At 37.4% G+C, this 23,311-nt stretch overlaps 1 protein-coding gene and 2 long non-coding RNA genes across 7 annotated transcripts; 1 reads left to right on the top strand and 2 right to left on the bottom strand.

The window, feature by feature from the left end:
* Nucleotides 1-1,118: 1,118 nt before the first annotated feature.
* On the bottom strand, nt 1,119-1,859 carry LOC133736965 (uncharacterized). Its single transcript, XR_009859774.1, has 3 exons — nt 1,738-1,859; nt 1,552-1,627; nt 1,119-1,344 (listed from the first exon to the last, which is right to left on the bottom strand). It is a non-coding gene; the product is annotated as an uncharacterized LOC133736965 (long non-coding RNA).
* Nucleotides 1,860-10,346: 8,487 nt separating this feature from the next.
* Nucleotides 10,347-13,557, bottom strand: LOC133739152 (uncharacterized). 4 transcript variants are annotated; one of them, XR_009860465.1, is made up of 7 exons: nt 12,934-13,557; nt 12,531-12,589; nt 12,203-12,351; nt 11,884-11,986; nt 11,664-11,766; nt 11,063-11,233; nt 10,347-10,610 (listed from the first exon to the last, which is right to left on the bottom strand). It is a non-coding gene; the product is annotated as an uncharacterized LOC133739152 (long non-coding RNA). The 4 variants fall into 4 exon arrangements; XR_009860464.1 differs by lacking the exon at nt 12,531-12,589 and adding an exon at nt 10,741-10,815; XR_009860463.1 differs by lacking the exon at nt 12,531-12,589 and having other exon boundaries at nt 11,841-11,986.
* Nucleotides 13,558-16,115: 2,558 nt separating this feature from the next.
* Nucleotides 16,116-18,628, top strand: LOC133740034 (uncharacterized). 2 transcript variants are annotated; one of them, XM_062167863.1, is made up of 8 exons: nt 16,116-16,488; nt 16,649-16,774; nt 17,030-17,118; nt 17,198-17,308; nt 17,578-17,646; nt 17,871-17,921; nt 18,059-18,100; nt 18,205-18,628. In XM_062167863.1, exons 1-8 carry the CDS (start codon nt 16,443-16,445, stop codon nt 18,445-18,447), a joined length of 777 nt encoding a protein of 258 aa, XP_062023847.1. In that variant the 5' UTR covers nt 16,116-16,442; the 3' UTR covers nt 18,448-18,628. The 2 variants fall into 2 exon arrangements, with proteins under 2 accessions (XP_062023847.1, XP_062023848.1); XM_062167864.1 differs by having other exon boundaries at nt 16,415-16,570.
* The last annotated feature ends 4,683 nt before the right edge of the window (nt 18,629-23,311 follow it).

The following is a 23,311-nucleotide window of genomic DNA, read 5'->3' as shown; positions in this document are numbered from 1 at the left end:
CTCTTTATATAGGGAAATAAATCTTATATAAACGGAGTGCATATTAGGAAAGGAACTCAGATTAACCATCAAGTATATAGTGCATATAATGAAGTCGACAACAGAGCTCCATTAGTACTAATAAAACTAAACCACATGCATATAATGTGAGAGCTTACCTTACATGTGAGAGCTCCCTCATAATGATTTGGTTATTCATGCCCATAACTGCCATACAAGAAAACCATACCAGATCTGAATTCAGAAAGGTTATTAAACATATCAACTGCACTAGAAGGCATGTTCTATTAATACCTATCAACTATTAATCCTCTTCTCTCACATTCACTTATTTCAAGTCCACGCATGTAAATGAAGAGAACTACCAGTTGCACCAGAAGTTAGAAAACAGAGCCTTGAAACAATCAACACAAGCCAGCATTCGCTCCAAAATGCTACCTCGGCATATCGAATCAAGTTCAAAATTAAGGAACCAAACTTCTGAAAACTCAAGTCATTGAAAACAAGCTCAAGTAAAACCAAGAAGCAGCTGAAACAAATTGTTTTCATCCATTGATACTTGGATAGATTAGTGACAAAAGAGAAGAAAAGCGGGAACTTCGAATTCCATGTTCTTCTTATGAACCCACAGCACAAGTACTCAACTATATTGAAGCAAAACTTGAAAATCCAGAAGCTAGAGACCTAAACTACCAGAGCCCTTATTTCTTATCATTCTGTTTCAATGAAAGCATGAAACTTTTGAAACTTTCAGAGAGAACTCAGAAGAAAGCACAAGTACCAATACATTTTCAGGGAATTCAGGAATCTTTTACGAATTAGCTGAGACCTCCGTCAACCATATACCGAGAAACAACGCCTGTAAATCCTACCCACCATGAATATCATTACTTTGTTTCCAGAGAAGCCAAAGGAAGAAGAAGAAGAAGAAATGCAAAGACAGTTAATTTGGGAGAGATGGAGAAGCTGAATTTCTTCATCTGAATTTAATCAAAGAATGCTCAATTGTGGAGCATTGTCAAAAATCCATGAAAGAGGCTGTAAAGGCAAATGAATTTCTCTTAGGATGAAAACTGACAAACATACATTCTGCATTCCAAAATCTGCTTGCAAATTGCACCTATATCTAAAATTATATTGATTAGCCTCCCATTAACAAGCTCCAACACCAACTCAAAATATAAAGGAAAGGACATTCCAAATTCAAACAACAAAGATCCATATATATTAAAAAGATAGGAAGATAGCTTGCCACATCTAAAAACTTACAAATCCGCTGGAAACATAGCCTATAGCAACTCCAGTCAGTATACACATGTAAAATATTGCCAGCCATGCTGATTTCTGGACCCACAATGAACAAATACTCAACAAAATTAGGAGCATCATGAAGAGCATATTAGAAATTGTATCATTTTCTTCTTCTTCTTCTTCTTCTTCTTCTTCTTTTTTATTTTTTATTTTTTATACCTTTTAGTTCTAGCCATAATGCATATTTCTAATTATGAAAACCAATACGAAAGGATAAAGATGTAGGGGAAGGAGTCAAACCTGATCTGCAGGTGCATGGTCATCAATGAACGGAGCTGCAAGACTTATGAAAGATGCCTCACCGACTCCAACCAGCCTACAATGGCAAAACCCAATTATAACTCAGTATCTAGCACAAAGAGATACTAATGATGTAATACAAAGCCAACCAAAAGAAAAACATAGTGTAAAGATAGTCACACTTACATGCGACATATTGCAATGGACCAGAAATTAAATGAACTACCACACCCAGCTGTGGCAAATGTCCAAATAGATAACCCAACTCCAATCAGCCTAAAAGGATTGTGGCTGCAACGCACATGAACTTATAAATCAAATCGGCTAAATCACATCTCGAATAAATTCACAGCTCATCCAGTTACACAAGTACTCATCCATTTACAACTTTTTCTTGTAAACCCAGAGAAACAAAACCACAATTTCAATTTGTACTTCAAATTACACAGAGAAACAAGAAAATCAAAGAACAATATATAAAGACTCAACCTTTAGCACTATACCACTAAACCCAGATTCATTTGAACAAAGATAAAGTTTTTTCTGTAAACAAACCTTTTGTCAGAGTGAGAGAGATCCAAATCCCAAATCTGCTGCGAGAGAGGACTGACAGAGGATAACAGTAAGCTTAAACTTTTTCCTGTAAACCCAGAAAGAAGAAAAAACCCAAGAAAGTTCTTGCAAAAAAAATGCCCAAATTTCACCAGAGAAGTAAAGCGGACCTGGAATCAGCTCTTGATAACGTCGACCGGCGAAGTAACAGTCCGAGAAAGAGAGACAATGGTGGTTGATGATCAAGACAGACCAAGATCTGTGCAAATCCACTTAAATTATCCAAAGATCAAGAAGAAGAAGAAGAAGAAACCCAGAAAGAAGAACAAACCCAAGAAGAAGAACAAACCTTTTTTGGGAAAGAAATTCCAAAGTATCAATGACCTCAGTCCACCATCATAACCGAACCCTGAAACAAACCTTCAATCCGTTGTAATCACTGACTCTTTCATTCGGAAAACAATAGAAAACTGAAACAAGGCGAAAGCGCACGAAACAAACCTGAAGAACTTCGTATCGAAGCCCTAGTTTTCCAAATCGAGATCCAAACGTAATAGGGATGGTAGTAGAGAAGTGGGTTTGATTTCTAGGGTTTGATTCATCATTTGGTTGCTGGCTGTTTTGGATTTGGTTTTGAGTAAGAGTGGGTTGCTGTTTTGAAAGGAGTTGAGTAAGAGTGATAGTCGGGTTTGGTGGGAGTAATTGGGGGAGAGTAAAGGAGTAAGAGTGGTTGTCGGGCTTCAATTAAGTTGTTTAGTGGGAGACTTCAATTTGTCTCAAGTTTCTCCAACAACAGATAAATAAATGACCGTTGTATGAGTGTATGATGACAAAGCAGGTTGGGAGGGAAAATTTGCCGCCTATGTCTACATAGGTTTCATTAAATTGAAACTTTGCCGCGCTATGCAACTTGCTGAGTTGCTTCCATGCTCAGACAACAGAACTATGACAATCTGTTGTACAAATTTGTGCGTCTTGCACTAGGTGTACCTAGAGGATTTCTCAAAGTTCATACAACATTTCTTATACAACAGATATAAAAAAAAATGTTGTGTGGATAGTTCAAATTGAGCTCCTTCTGGGAGGGAATTATGTGCTCATTTCCCTCCATCTAGGCCTCACATTCACACAACGGAAACTTCTTAACTCAGTTGTGCAATATCTTCTTAAAAAAAAGTTTTCAATTTGCTTACATTCACACAACGGAAACATATTTGTACCGTTGTATGACAGAGTTCGTATTAACACACAACAGCAAATTTTAGTTCCGTTGTGTGATGAGTGTTGTGTGTTTCGATTTTTGTAGTAGTGATAGTTCAACAATTGACTTGGTATTCAAAAGTAGGCCAAATGAAAACATCTTCTTAGAGTTCATCAAAGCTCAAAAACTACTACACTGAAATGACTGGAGCATTGTGAAGCATCGCTAGCTACGGCATACTAGTCCATCCAAGATCAAGCTCTTGACAGTGCTGCAAAAAAAGAACAAAAACAAAAACGTACACATTAGACCAGTGGACGAAACAAAACTATGGCAAACAGTCACTTGTTGAAATTAATGCTTTCCTACTCCAACTAGGAAAATGCTTTCCTACTCCAACTAGGAAAATGCAACAGTGAGTTAATTAACTGCAAAATACTTATCTGCAGTTAATAAGGATATGTTCTTACCACTTGCTGCACTGTTTTCTCCACTAAATCAACCTAGATATTTTACTTGTTTACTCTAGTTTAATATGCTCAAATCTAGATATTTTGTAGGTTAACTTTGTACCCTATATAAGAGAAGTGTTACATAATCATTAACCGACAACTCACAGAAGTGGTTACTAAATCAATATTTAGTGATAGAAATGTAGTTGTCACATAAACATTAAGTGACAATCCACAGAAGTTGTCGCCTAATTAATCTTTTGTGAGGAAGTTAAAGTTGTCACAAATATATTAACCGACAATTGGTAGAAATTGTCGTCTAATTGACTTTTTGCAAGGAATTGGGTGTCGCAAAATGTTATATGGGCGACAATTGTCAATTTCTCGCAAATACCTACTTTATGCGATAAATCGGTTGTAGCCAATGGGATCATGTGCGACAATTGAAATTTCCTCATATTTGCCAAGTTTTTGCAATGATTTTTGGGTTGTCGCAATGAAATTTCTTGCTTTTGCTATTTTCTCTTGTAGTGTGATCAACATCAATTGGGTCGTACTAACTGTTGGATAAAAAAATCAATAAAAAAAAAAGTTACTGATCTGATATGGCTAGTTCAAGCAACTCATCAGAAATCAGAGTTTCAATCTTTAATGGTGAGAACTTTGACTTCTGGATGATCAAGATGAGAACCATGTTCATCTCACATGAACTATGGAGTTACGTGGATGAAGGCTATACATTTCTAGAAACTGAAAATATGTCTAATGCTCAGAAGGTGGAGCTGAAGACAAACATAAAGAAAGATGCAAAAGCTCTAGCAACACTACAAAATTCAGTCTCAGATGAGATCTTTCCAAGAATCTCAAATGAAGAAAAACCAAAGCAGCTTGGGATGTTCTGCTGCTTGAGTTCAAAGGCTCAGAAAAGGTTAGAGCTATTAAACTTCAATCTTTGAGAAGAGATTTTGAGTATTCTAAAATGAATGAAACTGAGCTGCTAAATGATTACAGTACTAGACTGACTGATAAAGTAAATCAGATGAAAACCTATGGTGAACCTGTTTCAGAGAAGAGAGTAGTACAAAAAATCCTTATGAGTCTAAATAGAAAATATGATGCTATAATCTGTATTATAGAAAATATGAGTCTATAATCTGTATTATAGAGGAGACTAGGGAAATGGAAACTCTTGGTGTACAAGATGTGATGGGAACACTTAAGGCTTTTGATCAAAGGTTAATGAGTCATGCTGAACAAATTGAAAAGGCTTCTCAATCACTGAGTCTTAGCTCAAATTAGAAGAATCGTGAGCCATCTAGTTCTAATTCAAATCAGGGAAACCAAAAGATGAAGAAGAACTGGAAAAATAAAGGCAAGAAGTGCATGGGAAGGCAAATCAGATCAGTTAGTAAAGAAAAACAATAAAGGAAGTAGCATCTCAAGTTATTCAAAGTGTTCTATTTGTTCAAAACTTCATACTGGTGAATGTTGGTTTAAAGGAAAACCAAAGTGTATAAATTGTAACAGGTTTGGTCATGTCAAGAAGGATTGCAACTACATAGGCAATCAACAAGCAAACTGCATTGAAGAACAGTGTGATACCAACATGTTCTGTGTTAGTTATGCAGCTACTACACAAGTGAGTGAGAATGTGTGGCTTGTTGATAGTGCTTGCAGTAACATATAACTACAAATGCTAATCTTCTGTATGATATTGACTACAACAGTATCACTGAAGTGAACATGGGAAATGAAATGTTGGTTGACACAAAAGGCAAAAAAAGCGTTGCGGTGGAAACCAAAAACAGAAAAATGTTCATCAGGGATGTAATGTTAGTTCCAGATCTTGATTCAAATTTGCTAAGTGTTGGTCAACTCATTGAGCACTCATATCACCTACACTTTGGTGACAACACATGCAAGATCTTCGAGAGAGGGAGCAACAAGAAGCTGATGGTAGAAGATGAGATGAAGAAGAACATAAGTTTTCCTCTTACTCTTAATTATGCAACAGAGAGTGCAAGAAAAATGGAGCTGCAGGATGATCCTTGGCTCTGGCATCAAAGACTTGGACATTTGAATTTTCAAAGTCTCAAGCAACTGCATCAAAATGAAATGGTGTAAGAATTGCCAAAAATCAAAGAAGTTACTGATGTATGTGAAGGATGTGCACTTAGAAAGCAGCACATTATCTCATTTCCAAAAGGGAAAGTAGGGAGAGCCAAAGTTCCACTTGAGTTAATTCATTCTGATGTTTGTGGTCCAATGAAGACCATAACTGAAGCGGGAGACAGATACTTTCTGACGTTCATTGATGATTATTCAAGAATGACTTGGATTTATTTACTGAGGCAATTAAAAGTCTGATGTGTTCTTAGTATTCAAGAAGTTTCAAGTAATGGTTGAGAGACAATCAGATCTCAAGATCAAAGTATTGAGAACAGACAGAGGAGGTGAATATACATCAAATGAGTTTGGAAATTTCTGTGCAGACATTGATTTGGAAAGACAGCTCACAGTAAGCTACACAACGCAACACAATGGGGTAATTGAGAGGAAAAACAGAACAATTGTTGAAATGGAAAAATCAATGCTGCATGACAAGAAAATGCCTCAAGAATTTTGGGCAGAAGCAGTCAACACCGTAGTGTATTTGATGAACAGGCATCCAACAACAGCTGTGCAAGGAATGACACCAATTGAAGCCTGGAGTGGAAGAAAACCAAGTGTTAATCACTTGAGGGTGTTTGGTTCAATTTGCTGTGCACATATTCCAAAGGAGCTGAGAAGGAAGCTTGATGAATCAAGTGAAAAGTTTGTGTTCATGGGATACAGTTCACATACAAAGGGCTATAGGCTCTACAATTTGAAAAAGAAGAAAATGATTATCTGTAAAGATGTTCTCTTTAGTGAGAAATCATCTTAGGATTGGAATCAAGGTTCAGTCATACAACAAGATGTGCAAGATAATGTTGTTCAAGCTGAGCAAGAGGTTCCAGATCAATTGGAACTTAATCCACTGCAACATTCACCACCTCACAATCCTCAAGAACACTCACCAAACCCTTCAAATGCACAATCAACTCCAAGCTCAACACCAATCAGGTTGAGAAGCTTGAGAAGCTTGAATGATGTGTATGAAAGCTGCAATGCATGCTTGTTTGAACCTGAGCATTTTGAAGAAGCAGTGAAAGAAGATGAATGGAGGACTGCAATGTAATTGTCAAGAACAATACATGGGAGCTGGTTGATAAACCAGATAACAAAGATGTTATTGTTTAAAGTGGATTTACAAAACCAAGCTAAATGCTTATGGTTCTGTACAAAGAAACAAAGCAAGATTGGTGGCAAAAGGGTACTCACAGATACCTGAAGTTGATTTCAATGAAACTTTTGCACCAGTAGCTAGGCATGAGACCATAAGAGGTTTGATTTCCATTGCTGCACAAAAAGACTGGTTTCTGAGCCAGCTAGATGTAAAATCTGCATTTCTAAATGGAGTGTTGAAAGAAAAAGTGTTTGTGGAACAACCACAAGGTTTCATCATCAAGGATAAAGAGCAGAAGATTTACAAACTGAAGAAGACTCTTTATTGTTTGAAACAAGCCCCAAGAGCTTGGTATGGTGAGATTGATTCCTATTTCACAGAAAAAGGGTTTCAAAGGAGTGAAAATGAACCTGCTCTATACACCAAAACTGAAGGTAAATCAAGCATACTTATTGTCTCCTTATATGTTGATGATTTAGTATTTACTAGAAGTTGTGAAAAAATGATTTCAAATTTCAAGTCTGATATGATGTTGAAATATGAAATGAGTGATTTGGGAATCATGCATTATTTTCTGGGAATTGAAATAGTTCAATCAGTGGAGGGAATCTTCATTACACAAAAAAAATATGCAAAGGCAATTCTAGAGAAGTTCAAAATGTTTGGTTGCAAATCTGTTGCAACACCTCTAGTTGTCAATGAAAAATTTCAAAAAGAAGATGGAAATGGTAGTGCAGATGAGAGTATATACAGAAATTTAGTGGGAAGTTTGCTTTACTTGACAGCAACAAGGCCTGACCTTATATATGCTGCAAGTCTGTTATCCAGATTTATGCACAAGCCAACCAGAGTACATTATAGAGCTGCAAAGAGGATCCCAAGATACATTCAAGGTACCATTGAACTTGGTATTATGTATGAGAGGAATGTGGAACCAAAACTCTTTGGTTTCTGTGATAGTGATCGATTGGGGACACTACTAAAAACAATTGCTTTTGCGACGGCAAATTGAGTTTTTGCGACGGAAAAAACTTTTCGCGACGGAAAAATGAGTCTTTTGCGACGGAAATGTTGGCGTTGCAATAGGTGGCGTCACAAGATCTATTTCCGACGGTAAAATGCCGTCGCAAAAGATAATTGCGACGGTATTCTCTTCCCGTTGCATCAGTTATTGTTTTGCGACGGCAATTTGCTACGCAGACTTCCGTCGCAAAGTTTTCATCAGGGTAGCCCATGTAGAGGTATTTGCTACGGCTATGATGTCGTCGCAATGTGTATATTTTTAAAATAACTGACAAATCTTGCCGCCAAAATTGTTGCTACGGTTAGTTTGCCGTCGCAAATATATTTATCAATTTTTATTAAAATATTTTGATAAATAGATAAAACTATATAATTTTAGGGTTTTTGTCCATTTACACCATTTTTAGAGATTTTTTTCCCACTTACCCCATTAAGTTTTTTTAATTCCCTCTTACCCAAAACACTCTAAGGAGATCTTCCCTAATACCCCATTAAGATTTTTTTTTTGTTTTTTAATTTTTTTTAATACCATTTTACCCTCACCCCTTTGTTATTTAGAGAGAGAGAGAGAAAATGGAAGAGAGAGAAACCATGGGAGACTTCGCCGGAGTCCGGTCACCGGCCGCCGGAGTCCGGTCACCGGCCACCGGAATCCGGTCAATTTTCGCCGGATTCCGGTCACCGGCTGCCGCCAACCGGAATTTGCTGAAAATCTCACCGGAAAGTTTTTTTGCCCCTAATAGACATCTATATTAGGGGGCAATAGACGTCTATTGCCCCTCAATAGATGTCTATTGCCCCAATAGTCTATTGTCCCAATAGTCTATTGTCTCCTAATAGACGTCTATTGCCCCTCAATAGACGACAATCAGCCATGTATTGCCCCCCAATAGATGACTATCAGCCATGTATTGCCCCCCAATAGACATCAATTGCCTCCCAATAGAACTTTCGGTAGTCGGAATAGGAACTAATCTTCCTAAAATTAGACAGATAAAACTTTGATTAAAGAAAAAAATGAAGAATTTATATCAATTTTAAAACGTCTATTGCCTCCCAATAGACGTCTATTGCCTCCCAATAGACGTCTATTGCCCCCCAATAGACGTTTTGATTACCGAAATGAGAACTAATTTTTCTAAAATTACACAAATATAACTTTAATTAAAGAAAAAAAAGAGGAGATTACATTAATTTAAAACATCTATTGTCCCCCAATAGACGTCTATTGGCCCTCAATAAAACCTTTTTTCCTTTCTTTTTTCTTTCTTTCTGAGCTTCTGCCACATTTTACCACAAAAAAAAAGAAAGAAAAAGAAACTCATCTTGGGCACCCAATCACCAATCTCAGAGGCCACATCTTGGGCACCCAATCACCAATCTCAGAGGCCACAGCCTGAGTCGAGCACCTGCAGAGATACCAAGCCATGAGTGCGCCGTCCGACCGAAACAGCAACAAAGGAGAAGATTGGTGACGCATTTCCCAGGAAAAGTCCTGAAATGTGTAGGTCACCACCAGAATCGCAATTCCCACCGAGATCGGAGGTCACTACCAGAACCGCGATCACCACCAGAATCCTTAGCCGAGTCTCTTCGCAAACCAAAACGCAGATCGGAGGTCGCTTTTGATGCCGAGTCTATTCGCCGATGAAGTGGAAGGACAGTAAGGGAACAACGAAGAAGGCGACAAAGCAGTTGATGCCGGAGCATTGGTTCGGGCCGAGTCTTTTCGCCGTAACAGGAGAAAAGCTTCACCGAGTACGACTACCTGCGAAGCAAGCTCCGAAACTCCGGATCTCGTCCTCCAGGTCTGAAGCCTCCATGGAGGGGCAGTGTCGGCATTGTGCTGGGGAGAGAGAGAGAGAGAGAGAGAGAGAGAGAGAGAGAGAGAGAGAGAGAGAGAGAGAGAGAGAGAGAGAGAGAGAGAGAGAGAGAGAGAGAGAGAGAGAGAGAGAGAGAGAGAGAGAGAGAGAGTCTGCGTCGTGAGGTGAGAGGGAGGAGTCTACGTCCTGAGGTGAGAGAGAGGAGAGGAAGAGTGGCATGGCAAGTTGTAATTCATTAATTAGATTAAGGATAAAATTGTGATTTCACTTTAAATTGGGTTAGTGGGAATAAAAATCTATTGCTGGGGTAAGTGGGATAAGTTTGGTTAATTTTAGTGCTTTGGGTCAAGGACCCATAATTTTATACCAGTTGTGATGCTGAAATGACCGTCGCAAACGCTAATTTTGTTTTTTTTTTATTATTATTATTTTTTTGCTCATTTCCACAAAATTAAACAAATAAATAATAATAATAGTTAAGCAATTAAATATCTGCATTTATTAAATCAAATAGGAAATTAACATTAATTCATAAAAAATATAGTTAAACATATCCATTGAGTCATCGTACCATACTCAAATACAAACACGAAAATGAAAATAAATGTGTTGTCATTTTCAAGTATTGAAAATTATAACCACACTTGAAATAAAACAACAATCACAACTGCACCATTTTACTCTCATTTTGTTAGCTTTGCACTTGCTTTCATTTGCTTTGCTCTTTTTGCCATGAGAACCTGTAATATAAACATAGAAAAACCAATGTTAGCTTAATGTCCAGTAAGCAAGATAGATAATAAAATGCACATATTCATTTGTGATGGTGTCTATGCAAACAAAACAAAAAACATTAAGGCATTGATGGACCTCAATCAATAGTAACAGTTATTGTAATGCACATGGGTGTGGTTGTGTATGCTGCATCCACTCCCCAATATATACCTGAATAACAGAAAGATGGGAAAAGCTGACAAACAGCATGACCAAAAACATAGCAGATTCCTCATAGAAGCAACTAATGATTACGACATATAAGTTCATTTACAAGAAGCTGAGGAAAACGATGTTCAAGATGCCTGAACACAGAATTGAAACAGCATGGCCAGAAGCATAGCAGATTACTCATAGAAGCAACTAATGATTAGGTTCAAGTTAGACAAATTGCACCTCAAGTAAGCAATTAACTTACCATGTTGAGCTTTGGCATTGTCCACGTAAGCTATGCTGCGAACCCAAAATCACCTACGTAGAAGGAACTCACTTGAGAGTAGAGACAATGTTCTAACTTCTAACCATCATTCTCAACCATTATTTTCCATGGTCTTCCAGTATGTCTTGTGACATTCTCCAAAGATGGGGACTACATAAGAAATATAAACAGATCAGGTTATCTTCCTACCACTCAAATATATACAACCAACCTTATAGGAAATGAAAGGAATTATCAGTAGTAAGTACCGGGAATAGAAGCAGGACAAGACACTTGGAAATACACTAAATCTCCTATGAATAAGGATAAGAAGTTAACAGAAGCTCAATATACTACATGACCCTGAACTACTGAGCACAAAAGAGAATGTAGTTTAACAGAAGCCAGAGGCTGCAGGAATATTTAAGTTCCTGTGTTCAAATTTTGTTCTGTTTCAGAAAGACCTTGATCAGATCCATGAACTCTAGGAAAATAGGATCAGCCCTGCTCCATCCCGTGGAAGTAAACATCTTATACCTAAAGAAAGTGAAGTATTTTCATTGTATGTTAAAAGTTAAAACATATGGACACGTTATTATACCTGCATAGCTGCTACTGAAGCCAGTAATGCTTCACATTCATCAAGCATGGGTTTCTCCTACACTACTACAACAAGTTCTGAAACCAAACCATTCCCCCTCCACCTGTTCATGTAAATATAAAGTTTCAAACTATTAGTACATTCTTTTGTGAAACTTAAAGCTCAAAGGAACTTTACCCTCAAACAATGAATTAGTCGCTTGAGGACTGTATATGCATACTTTCCAGTAAAACTGAGGACTGTGAACTTTAAGAATGGATTTTAGAGAACAGTCCTTTCTGCTTCCCTCAAAGGTGAACATTGTGCCTCCCTCTTCTAATAAGCTGCATACAAAACAACATTCAAACTATATTAATTGTATTCATATCTGATGAAACTTATTCCAGATTATGAAAAGAAAAAATGTAGAAAAACAGCTGAAATAGAAGACAGAAAAAGAAGAAAAGTGGCACATGCAATGCAGGTAACAGTAAGCTTGTCACATTTATAATCCAAGTTGAGGAAGTATAATATATTTCAAGAACATAAGTATTACTCACATTAAACATCCGGTAGATATATAATGTCTAAAAAATCTAGTAACAAATAGGCGTGTTGCTGTTTCCGTCAATGAAAGAGCCATATATTTTGGGTTTCCCAACAGGGCACACCCTTTTCCAAGCATACCATGTGCTGCAGCCACTCCAGCCTGCAATTCCACTTTGCCAATGTATTAAGCTTCTTAATTAAAGTAATTTACCATTCACTTCATCAAAATGAATAATTACCGAGGAGGTCAATCACTCTTTCATATTATATATATACTATTACATGTATCAGTTAGTTATACAATAATATGATCTAATTACTAACTCCTTCATCACATACCTTTAGCCTATCCTCATGTCTGGGTTACTCTCAAGCACCTCAAGATAACTGCCAAGGAACTTCTGACCAGAAACCAAAACGGAAATGAAAACCTAACCTAAACTACTCCGATTTCAATGAAATTTCATAGACACTAAGCTAACACACTAAACAGGATACTGGTAAATTTTTAGGGATTTTGGAGATCATTTGCTATGCTAATGAATTAAAAGAAAACAGAGGACAGAAAACTGAAAAAACATAAACTAAAGAAATAAACAAGAAAAACTCCAATTGCACTATAACACTGGACCCTATCATATTCTACTGAGGCGCAGGACTAGGGGTTCTAATTCTTCTAATTAAATTTGGTTTTGAGTAACATTAACTTCTAAGAGATCTAAATCTAAAAGCGTTACTATACCTCTAGAAAATACTCATGGTACTGCTTCTAATCGGCACTGCTTGAACAACTCTACCTGCAATGAAGCAAATAACAACAATTTCAAACAGATGTTATCAGAACTAGAGTTACTGCCAATTTCAAACAATTTGAAGGCTAGAGTTACTGCCAATCATAAATACGAATCTGCACTCAGAACTTGATAAGATAGAAGATTAGAAGGCATAGCTAGCTAGATCTGGGTGTTTGGTATTTTAGGAGGGGCACTTTGGATAAAGAGGATTTCGATTTTGCTGAAGAGAAAGAGGATTTGGATAAACAATACAAGCAAGGAGCTGGGAGCCTGGGACTGAGATAGGTTTTGACGAGAGGCTTAGGCTTTGCATTTTGACCGAGAGAAAGAGAGAGAGAGGGGAGAGGATAGGTTTGATTAGATATTTCTTTCTTGCTTTTTTCTTTCGGATATATGATTTCAATGGCAGATTTATTGAAATCTTCAGAACGGCGGGAACGGTGAGGTTCCGGGCTGAGAAATTTCTAGTTTAGGACTCTGGGCGAGAGAGAGAGAGAGAGAGAGAGAGCGGTGAGGTTCTGGGCGAGAGAGACAGAGAGAGAGCGCGCGGTGATGTTTGGGAATTCGGGAAAAAGAGGGAAAAAATTAGGGTTGTTTTGTTAGTAGGAAATTTGTACAAAAGAAAACAAAAAACAAAAAAGAGGGAAATTTTTTTGGGCTAGTGCGAAGATTATGGTTAACCAATTCGATCGGATTCAAAAATACAGTGAAATTGGCTAAATTTTTTACCACACTCATAATTTATTGTAATAATCTCATCCAACGGTCGGTTTTCCCATTTTCTTTGAATTGATAGAGGTTACCCTTTGGAGTGTATGATATATAAATATAGATTTATAAAAGTAACTAAGTTTGACATAGTTGATCGAATTCGAAACGAGAACCAAATTGGCTGGATTTTTTACAACCACCATAAAACATTACAATTTCTCCATCGAGCGGTTGGTTTCTCCAAATTCATTTTTCACTTCATGATTGCTTTAGAATGAACCTCAACAATTTAAATGCAATGTATAAGTCATACAACTTTAGGAGGCAAATTGGTATAAGCTAAAATCTTTGTAATTAAAATTGAAAATTTTATCTTATGTCCATGCACATCCATCAATGAAATATTTACAAACGTGATGTGAAAAAATAAGCATGTTTCACAGTCATCACGTCATCGATCAACCAAGAAGACATACAAGTGACGACGGTTGACCAATTCGATCGGATTCGAAAATATGGTGAAATTGGGTAAATTTTTTACCACACTCATAATTTGTTGTAATAATCTCATCCAATGGTGGATTTTCTCTTTTTCTTTGAATTGATAGAAGTTGCCCTTTGGAGTGTATGATATATAAATATAGGTTTATAAAAATAACTAAGTTTGACCTAGTTAATCGAGTTCGAAACGAGAACCAAATTGGCTGGATTTTTTACAACCACCATAAAACATTACAATCTCTCCATCGAGCGGTTGGTTTCTCCAAATTCATTTTCCACTTCATGGTTGCTTTAGAATGAACATCAACAATTTAAATGCAATGTATAAGTCATACAACTTTAGGAGGCAAATTGGTATAGACCAACATCTTTGTAAATAAAATTGAAATTTTTATCTTATGTCCACACACACCATACCAATATTACAAAAGAGTAATACAGTGACATTTATGTGTTGCCACGGCTTCTTTCCGTAGTATTTTTTTTTTTTTTTTGGTAAAGTACATATACATATAAGTTTTGTGACGGCAAGAGGTAAAACCGTCGCAATTGAGCACAAAATTACTACGGCAAAGATTTTTCGTCGCAAATGATAAGGGTTAATCGCGACGGAACATTTTCCGTAGCAATAGGGTGTCAATTGCGACGGCAACTGTTGCCGAAGTAAAAAGGCGAAGCAATTGCAATTGTTTTTAATAGTGGGAGGCAGTGTTGATGATTTGAAAAGTACATCTGGGTACACTTTCACACTTGAAACCGGTGTATTCTCTTGGGCTTCAAAGAAGCAAAAATCATTGGCCCTATCGACAGCTGAAGCTGAATATGTGTCTGCATCTATTACTACTTCTCAAGCAATTTGGCTCAAAAGAGTCATTGAAGATTTTGGTGAGAAACAAGAATCTGCAACAACCATTCTCTATGAGAACAAGTCTGCAATTGCCATGAGTAAGAATCCTGTGTATCAAAGTAGGGCAAAGCATATTACTTTGAAGTTTCACTACATCAGGGATGCAGTTGAAGAGAATGAGGTAGATTTGGTCTACTGCAATACTGAAGACCAAGTTGCAGATATCTTCACCAAAGCTCTATCAAGAGAGAGGTTTGAATATCTCAGAGGTCTACTTGGAATGAAGAAGCAAAGCATTAAGAGGGAGTGTTGGAATTAATGATTTCCAACTAGGAAACTGCAACAGTGAGTTAATTAATTGCAGAATACTTAGCTGCAGTTAAGGATATTTTCTTACCACTTGCTGCACTGTTCTCCACTAAATCAAGCTAGATATTTTACTTGTTTACTCTAGTTTAATATGCTCAAATCTAGATATTTTGAAGGTTAACTTTGTACCCTATATAAGGGAAGTGTTAGCTGATGTAAAGTAGAAAAACAGATCAAAATTCAAGTACACAAGTTTGCTGAGTTTTTGTTCATCTGTTCATGCTTCAAACTGCTACTGCAGTTTTCAATCAAACATCCAAGTTCTGTTATTGATTGTGGTTTGTTCATTACAAATTGAAGCTCAAATTCTAATATCACTCAAGGTTCACAAAGGCTCACCTTAATGAAGCCAATCTCCTTGGCATTGCGGCGGAAGCACTGCCTGCAGCACATGAGCCCGTACTTACGGATCAACCCATGAGGGTTTCCACACACACATCAATAACAATCGCAACCACAAAGAATAGCAAACATTTCATGAAGAATTTTCCTAACTGCATCTTCCCTCAGGTCACCAGAGGCATCAATTTTCATATAACCTTAACCAAAACGACCTAGTTTTGATGAATCTATGCCGACAGAGAGCGTGAAAAATTCCAACAATATCCGCCGCTGTACTCAAATGGCGACAAGTAAGGGATACTATCTTTTAAAGCCTCGTTACTAACAAAGGGTTCCCGATTCCTTGGCAGTTAAAATATTCACGGGTGGACGCTTCAGAGCTCGTCCATAGCTTATGCCAGAAACTTTGGGAGTCTTTGCAGCAGGCCCCCCTTCTTACTGCCTCTCTTCTTAGTACCAGGCCTCGGAGTCAGGTGCCAACCCGGCCTGTTGAAGGCCCCCCTGTACGTCAGTAACCTCTTCTAGCCCAACCTGCCCACCTCCCTTGACAACACTTTTTTTTGCTACCTTCTTACCACCTCCATTTCCCTTACCCACCTTCTCGGCCCGTGGCCCAACTGATCCAATGTCCTGCGTTCACTTTTTGTTTAAAACATCCTTGAACGGGAAACTAACAAAGTTGGACTCATGATTGACCTTCTCCCCCAAATTCGCAGATCTTTTCCCAATTCAGGTTCAATCACCATTAATGCTTACGTCAAGCCAGCACTACACTTTATTTCCACATCCCGTAGATTGAGCATTTCCGCATTCAGGTCTCATATATTTTTATGTATAAAACGTGTGTACCTTTATTGCAATACACTCGATCAATTCTTTCTGGATCTGTCTAGGGTTTGGAATCGTGAGGACAGCGACGATGGAAGAGAATGAAGACGGCGGCGTCGACAATGACTGCTACAAGGTGCGACCGTCCCTGACATATTCTGTGGACATCTGTAAGGATGTTCTCTGCAATGGTAGTGTACCTTCCTCTTATTTTGTTGTGTGTCTTGTTACAACTAGAAATCCATGCCTTTTGATCCGTGCTCAATTGTTCTTATTCTTGGATGAAATTTTAATTATAATTGCAATTATTGAGAGCATGGATATGAGATCTTTTATAGCATAGTATATTTTGTTTCAAGGAATGATATAGTCCGTGACTTTTGTGCCAACAACAACAACATAAACATTGGTTGACACAATGACATGGATGCCTTTGCTTTATGTAGTGGATAAACTGAAATTACTGAATCTCGAACTTACTTCAGTGTTGCAACCGGGTTTTGCTGTTCACGGCCTTGTATGCAAATTGAAAGGGGTATTACCTTAATCTCTTTTATCGGCAACCAAAAGGACTTGGGGAATATGAACGACGCTAATGATCTTATTTTTGGCAGGAGCAACTGGAAGTTTCAATCGCTCCAAATACAAAGCCTCCGCAGTATTTTGTCTTCCGAAGGGCTGCGAATGCTCTTGTTGCTGTCTCAAATGGTTTCCCTGCAGACTTGGTAATGACAGCAGATTGTTTTCTCATCTGATATCACTAATCAACTATGCTTATTCTATATCTTCAAAATGATTCAAGTAGCTGCTAATTTGCTCACATCCCATGTTCTCTCCTTTACTCCAACAGCTTGTAAATAGTACTCGTTACAGGATAAGCGCTAGTCGCGCATGCATATAATTTTGAATAATTGCATTAGTGGAAAGCTGAGGTTAACTTAATCAATTTATGACTTTAACCCTTTTTTTCTTTACATTCTTTTGATGATTGCAGGCATTGAAAGTACTGTCAGGCGATATGGAGATAGCCGCCCACCACATGAAACACAGTCGGGTTAATCAGGTGGGCATGTATATTACATTTTTTAGTTTCTTTTTTGAATTTTATTAAAGCTCATATTCAAAAGTTTTCTCTATAGTTGTCTTGATAGACAGACAGATTTTAGAAATGTAGTGCTGCTTGTATTGCTTTATGGTTGATGTTAGACAAGTAATATATAGTGGCTTTTTATTTTTTTATGCAAGAGCTCACTCTTCACCCTCTTCTAATTTTTCCGTTGTCTGCAGGAAGTATTGCATAAACGGCACATCAATTTTATTCGCCTACATCGTGAGTATGTGAGTAATCTTGCTCTTTATATTCCAGAAAAAGAAGGCAAAAAAAAAAAAAAAAGTTTATATCTTTTGGCAGGTACTGTTAGGTAGACATTTATTTTCCAGTAGTTTTAATTTTTCAAAATATAATGGGCGTGCAGGAACTTGGTCGCAAGTTGCCCTGTGCTGTACTTAAACATTATGTAAGTCATCTTATTATTATTTTTTATTCCACCTTTCCTTTTCTGATCTTCCCACTTCAAGGTGAACTGTGAATTATGACTTTGACTTGATTTTTAATGAGTAGGAACACTGTATTTTTCTTGTGGCAAATCCACTAGTACGTCGACTAATGGGCCAACTCATAATGCGATACATTTTTGGCGGCACTGATTTTGAACCCTGGGCCAATGTGGTGGTGCAATCTTATGAGCGGTTCAAGGATCGCCCATGTCCCTTCTTGAGTATGACCCCGCTTTACACGTGCGGAGATGATGCTACGATGGAAGCACCAAATGATGAAATGCGCAATCTTAATCTGAAGAGTTGATGAACTCCACGCGCAATCATTATTAAAATCTGTGTTCAGGATGTTATATCTTTCCATTTGAGACTGCTTTCTCTATGACGATTTAGTATGTAACTCTGCTTTCTGTGTGACGATTTAGTATTCATCAACTGTGCAACTCTGTTTTAGCTTTTGGAATTGAAAACATTTTAGTTTATCTTTATCCTTATGTGGTTGGATAAATTTGGTAGTCATTACGTACGGTAGTTTATAGCTACTGACATCTGAGATATGTCAAGAGGAATGGGAGAGGATTCTCTCCTGAGCTAGTTTTTCAAGTGCTGGTTTGTCACTTTTCCCACACAGGAAACTCTCACACATGCAAATTATGTCCAATATGTTTTCAAAAAGTCCTTTTACATTATAGACCATTCAACATACAAGCTTTTCTTGTTTGACACCATCATTTTTTACTTAGGGGGTGTATTGTATTTGGATTTGTGCAGACTTTTTTTAAATGACAGACTTTTTGAAAAGTCCACAGACTCTTTAAAAAGTTGATAGACTGTTATGGATTTCTTAAAACCATTGATTTTAGCAACAGACTTTTATTGATTCATGAAAATCTATATACTTTATTATGAATGACTTCTACAGATTTCCTAGCATGTACAAAATATAAAAACAAAAAACAAAAAAACAAAACAAATGCAGCCCAAACACAAAACAAGATAACAACTCGTTGTCTCTTCAATGCTCAAGTATCTTCTAATAGAAATTGACTCAAATGAATGATCGTTAGTCTGTCTAGTGAGTTTGTTCTCATTCCTAATCCCCCAACAACATAAATATGCAATATAGATCACTTGATGTTTATGGTTAATTATTCTCATCAATTTTGTTTTCGCCGATTAACATATATTGTAGCAAATATTGGTCAATGTCTTGATCTATAATCAATCAATTGAAATTCAATTGTTCAACCTTTCTTTGAACCATAATATAAATTCAAATTAATGAGAATAATTAATTAATAAGATAAAATTTAGTATGCCATAGCAACACTATTCAAGGTCTTAGGGGTAGACCACAATATTTGGGTTTTAGGGTTTCATAAATCATTTTTATTGCTATTAGGGTTCGAAGTATCACAATTGAAAAAAAAAAAAAAAAAATCACATTCAAGAACTACAATGGATATGTTGGGTATCAAAAAACGTTGATATCATAAAAGATTAGAGAAAAAACAAAAAATTAAGAAAGAGAGATGATGAATGACCAACTTCTTCGTGCGTAGAGAGAAGAACTTTGATAGACCTTTTTTTTTTTTTTTTTTTAAGAGGAAACTTTCATAGACTTTTTCAAATATTTGGTCTGGAGGCTGGAAAATTATTGGAGTTTGGTATGTATAGTTAACACTACAAAGTCCATGATTATCCATGATTTTCTAATTCCATAAGTATGAATGATATTTTGAATACCTCTGTACTTTTATTCATTTTTAAAAGTCCTAATTGAATACCCCTAGATTTTGGTGGAATTCATGAAGTCTTTAAAAATCCTAATTGAATACCTCAAGACTTTCATGGACTGTTAAAAGTCTATATTGAATACACCTAGACTTTTAAATTCCATAGATTTCTTTAAAAGTTCCACTAATTCCATATACAATACACCCCCATCTACATACCAATGGCTGTTTTTATACCTTTAATTCATATCGACTTGGTTTCTCTATTAACGGCAAGATTTGTAAACTTTTCATGAATGCTTTGGTTAATTAGCTGCACTCACCCTTTGAAATTCTGCAATTTAGTATCATATCTCATGATTAATCTCCCACTCACCGAAGTTTGATGTACAGCTGCAAATGTGATGTAAGTTGTAACCCCTATGTCTATTACGGTGATGGTAGCTGTGGTTAAGTTTGATCAGATGCATATGCACTGTGATATAATTATGTGTATGCATAACCATAAACAATAATATTAATTCTGAGTTTCTGAAAGAAATTAATGAATTTGACATGGATACTTTCCATAATAGTGTATATACACTTTCCATTTACTGCATTAGCTTCCCTGAAAACTATACTGTAAATATCTTTTCCCTTTTTCTTTTGGGAAAATGGTCCGTACGGTACCCGAACTTTTCCTCCTTATAACTTTTGGTACCTGAACTTCAAAAAATATCACTACGGTACCTGAGGTTCTTTGCCCGACTGAGGATCGGTACATATGACCGTTACCTCCGTTACAGAATTTGCCAGCTGACAATTTTTTACGGGTATTTTCGTCTCTTCATGTCTAATTTTTTTCTTTTACTAAATATATTTTCCCTTTCTCTGCAATAAAAAAATAAATAAATAAATGGTTCTCTTCTTCTTCCTTTAGGACCTTCACTGAAACCAGACTTGGGTTAAAATGATTTGATGAAACTTGTGATGCAGAACCCAATTTGGGTTCTCTGGTCTGGGCAGGGTGATGCAGAACCCAATTTGGGTTTTGATTGATTTCAGTTCTGGGTTGTTTTTGTTTCTCAAAATTGCATCTTGGATCTTTGATCTGGAAAGAGGAAGAAAGAAGAACAGAGAGAGAGAGAGAGAGAGAGAGAGAGAGAGAGAGAGAGAGAGAGAGAGAGAGAGAGAGAGAGAGAGAGAGAGAGAGAGAGAGAGAGAGAGAGAGAGAGAGAGAGAGAGAGAGATTTGGCTTGGCGAGTGGGGCAGCCTCCGGCAGCGGTGGGCACTTAATGGTGAGAGAACAACAGCAACAACAACAAATTTTCGAGGCTCAGCAATTGTTGGCAGCGAGAGAGCAGCAGGAGATGTTGAGAAGCTTTGAGCAGAACAAACAGGGAGCATTGCAGGGTCAAGAACCGCTGCATCATTTGAGGTTTAATAGTGGGTTTGACTCGGTCACTGGGACTGGGTTGACTCAGATGAGTCCTACTTCAGTAGCAGCAGCAGCTAATAATGCTAATATCTCACCTGCTTTGGCTCTGGGCTTTGATCCTAACCCTTATCAGATTCAGCCACAACAGCAACAACAAGAACCTTACCACCACCACCATCTCCAGCTTCAGGCTTTGCTTCAATCCCAACAACAACCGCAGCAGTAGCAATCGCAGCAAGAACAACCACCGCAGCTGCTGCCGCAGAAGGTCAAAGGCGAGGATGGCAGAAGTAGGAGTGTGGGCCCATCTTGTTAGATGTTTACTTCCTGCTCCATTTTTGCCCTTCCCCGCTTTTTCATTAAACAAAGCTTTATTCTGGGTAAGCTTTCTGTCTTGGCGAGAGGGAGGGAGAGAGAGAGATTTGGCTTGGCGAGTAGGTCCTATTAGTTGTTGGGTCACACATTTGATTGGAATTGGCTATGGTATGGATTGGAATGAAGAAAGTGATAGAATTCTGGTGGTGGTGGAGACGATGGAGGTGGAGATGGAACCAAATTAAAGGCGTTGGAGGTGGAGAAGCCTCTTGCACTCTCTTCCTTCCCAATTGCAGAGGTGGAGAAGCCTCAGCCCCTTAACCAACGCCCAAGATCATCGACGCCTTATGTACATCGACGAAGACTACTACGCTAGCGCAGCCGTCATGAAAGAGGTCAACCTCATGGTGGAGCCAGAGCAACTCAGGAAGAAGAATTGAGAAATAAACGTTCACAAAAAAAATAAAATAATAAATAAATAAAAATAAGGAAAAAACAAAATAATAAAAAAAAGAATGAAGGGTAAACTTGTCATTTTTGATCAATTGCCAGCTGGCAAGTTCCGTAACGGAGGTAACGGCCATATGTACCGATCCTCGGTCGGGTAAAGAACCTCAAGTACCGTAGTGATATTTTTTGAAGTTCAGGTACCAAAAGTTATAAGGAGGAAAAGTTCGGGTACCGTACGGACCATTTTTCCTTTTCTTTTTTTCTCTATTAAACAGAACCTAATGAATTTGAAATGTCTATGAAAATGTGAAAAGAAGGGGACCATTTGAACATCAATAACAGGATTGAATTTCAAATATTAAGTCCAAGGCTTGGCGCTCCAGCTCTTGCTTGATTGGAACCTCCCATCTCAGCTCTCAGGTGCTTGTGAGGTCTATTTTTCTTCATGACATTTTTATCATTTTTTTTTATTAAGGACATTATTATGTTCTTGGTCTCCTGGTTTGTTCTGCTAGACATTTTTTCTTTTTTGTTCTTTTATTTCAAGTAATCTGACTTAGCTGTTGCTCTTTTTGGGATTTCAGTCAAAGCTGTTCTAATGATCGCGACTGTCATAAAGCCCTGAATTAGCTAGGTACTACTCCAGTACGTACTCCATAACTGTAAGGAAATTTTCATCAATTGTATGTTAAGACCGTTCCATCTACAAAATTTCATGTCAGATCAATCATGTTGATAATTTCTGCTTAAGAATGTTAATCAATGGGTGGAAAACAATAGATCTATAACTTCTGTTGACAACATGTGCTAGAAACTTTCAAAAGGATGAAGTAAATGATTAGTGATTTTTCTCTTTTATCTTCTGTTGATCCAGGACTCAAGCTTCGATTCATGTATTCTCTTTCTCTTTTTTTTTTTTTTTTTTTTTTTTGCCTTGTTGAATCTTTCAATTACCTTGTTTGCCCAAAATATTAGCAAAGTAGTTTACACTATAACCAGTTTTCAACCTGTTGTTCAACTCTGCAACAAACCCATCTTTCAAACTAGTACAGTAATCCAAAAACCTAGCAGTAACATCATAACCCTGATCCCACCTATGTCCTTGACCTTGCTTAACCCAGTGACTCTGTGCATACCCAGCCTTCAACCTCACAAAGTCTGCAATTCCTTCAATCAACCCACCTGGGGCTCCATCACCATTCCACTGCCATATGTGCGCCGATTCGTGGTAAAGCACACCCATAATCTCC

This window comes from Rosa rugosa, chromosome 3 (assembly GCF_958449725.1).
Source record: "Rosa rugosa chromosome 3, drRosRugo1.1, whole genome shotgun sequence".
NCBI lineage: Eukaryota > Viridiplantae > Streptophyta > Magnoliopsida > Rosales > Rosaceae > Rosa > Rosa rugosa.
The sequence above is the reverse complement of the archived record's forward strand: the minus strand, read 5'-3'. Positions and strand labels throughout refer to the sequence as shown.

Excerpts from the sequence above, each read along its gene's own strand:
- LOC133740034 (XM_062167863.1), top strand. The coding sequence starts at position 16,443 with ATGATTGACCTTCTCCCCCAAATTCGCAGATCTTTTCCCAATTCAG. Across the intron at positions 17,119-17,197 it reads TTGTATGCAAATTGAAAGGG|GAGCAACTGGAAGTTTCAAT; the intron begins GTATTACCTTAA and ends TATTTTTGGCAG. Across the intron at positions 17,922-18,058 it reads TTCGCCTACATCGTGAGTAT|GAACTTGGTCGCAAGTTGCC; the intron begins GTGAGTAATCTT and ends ATGGGCGTGCAG.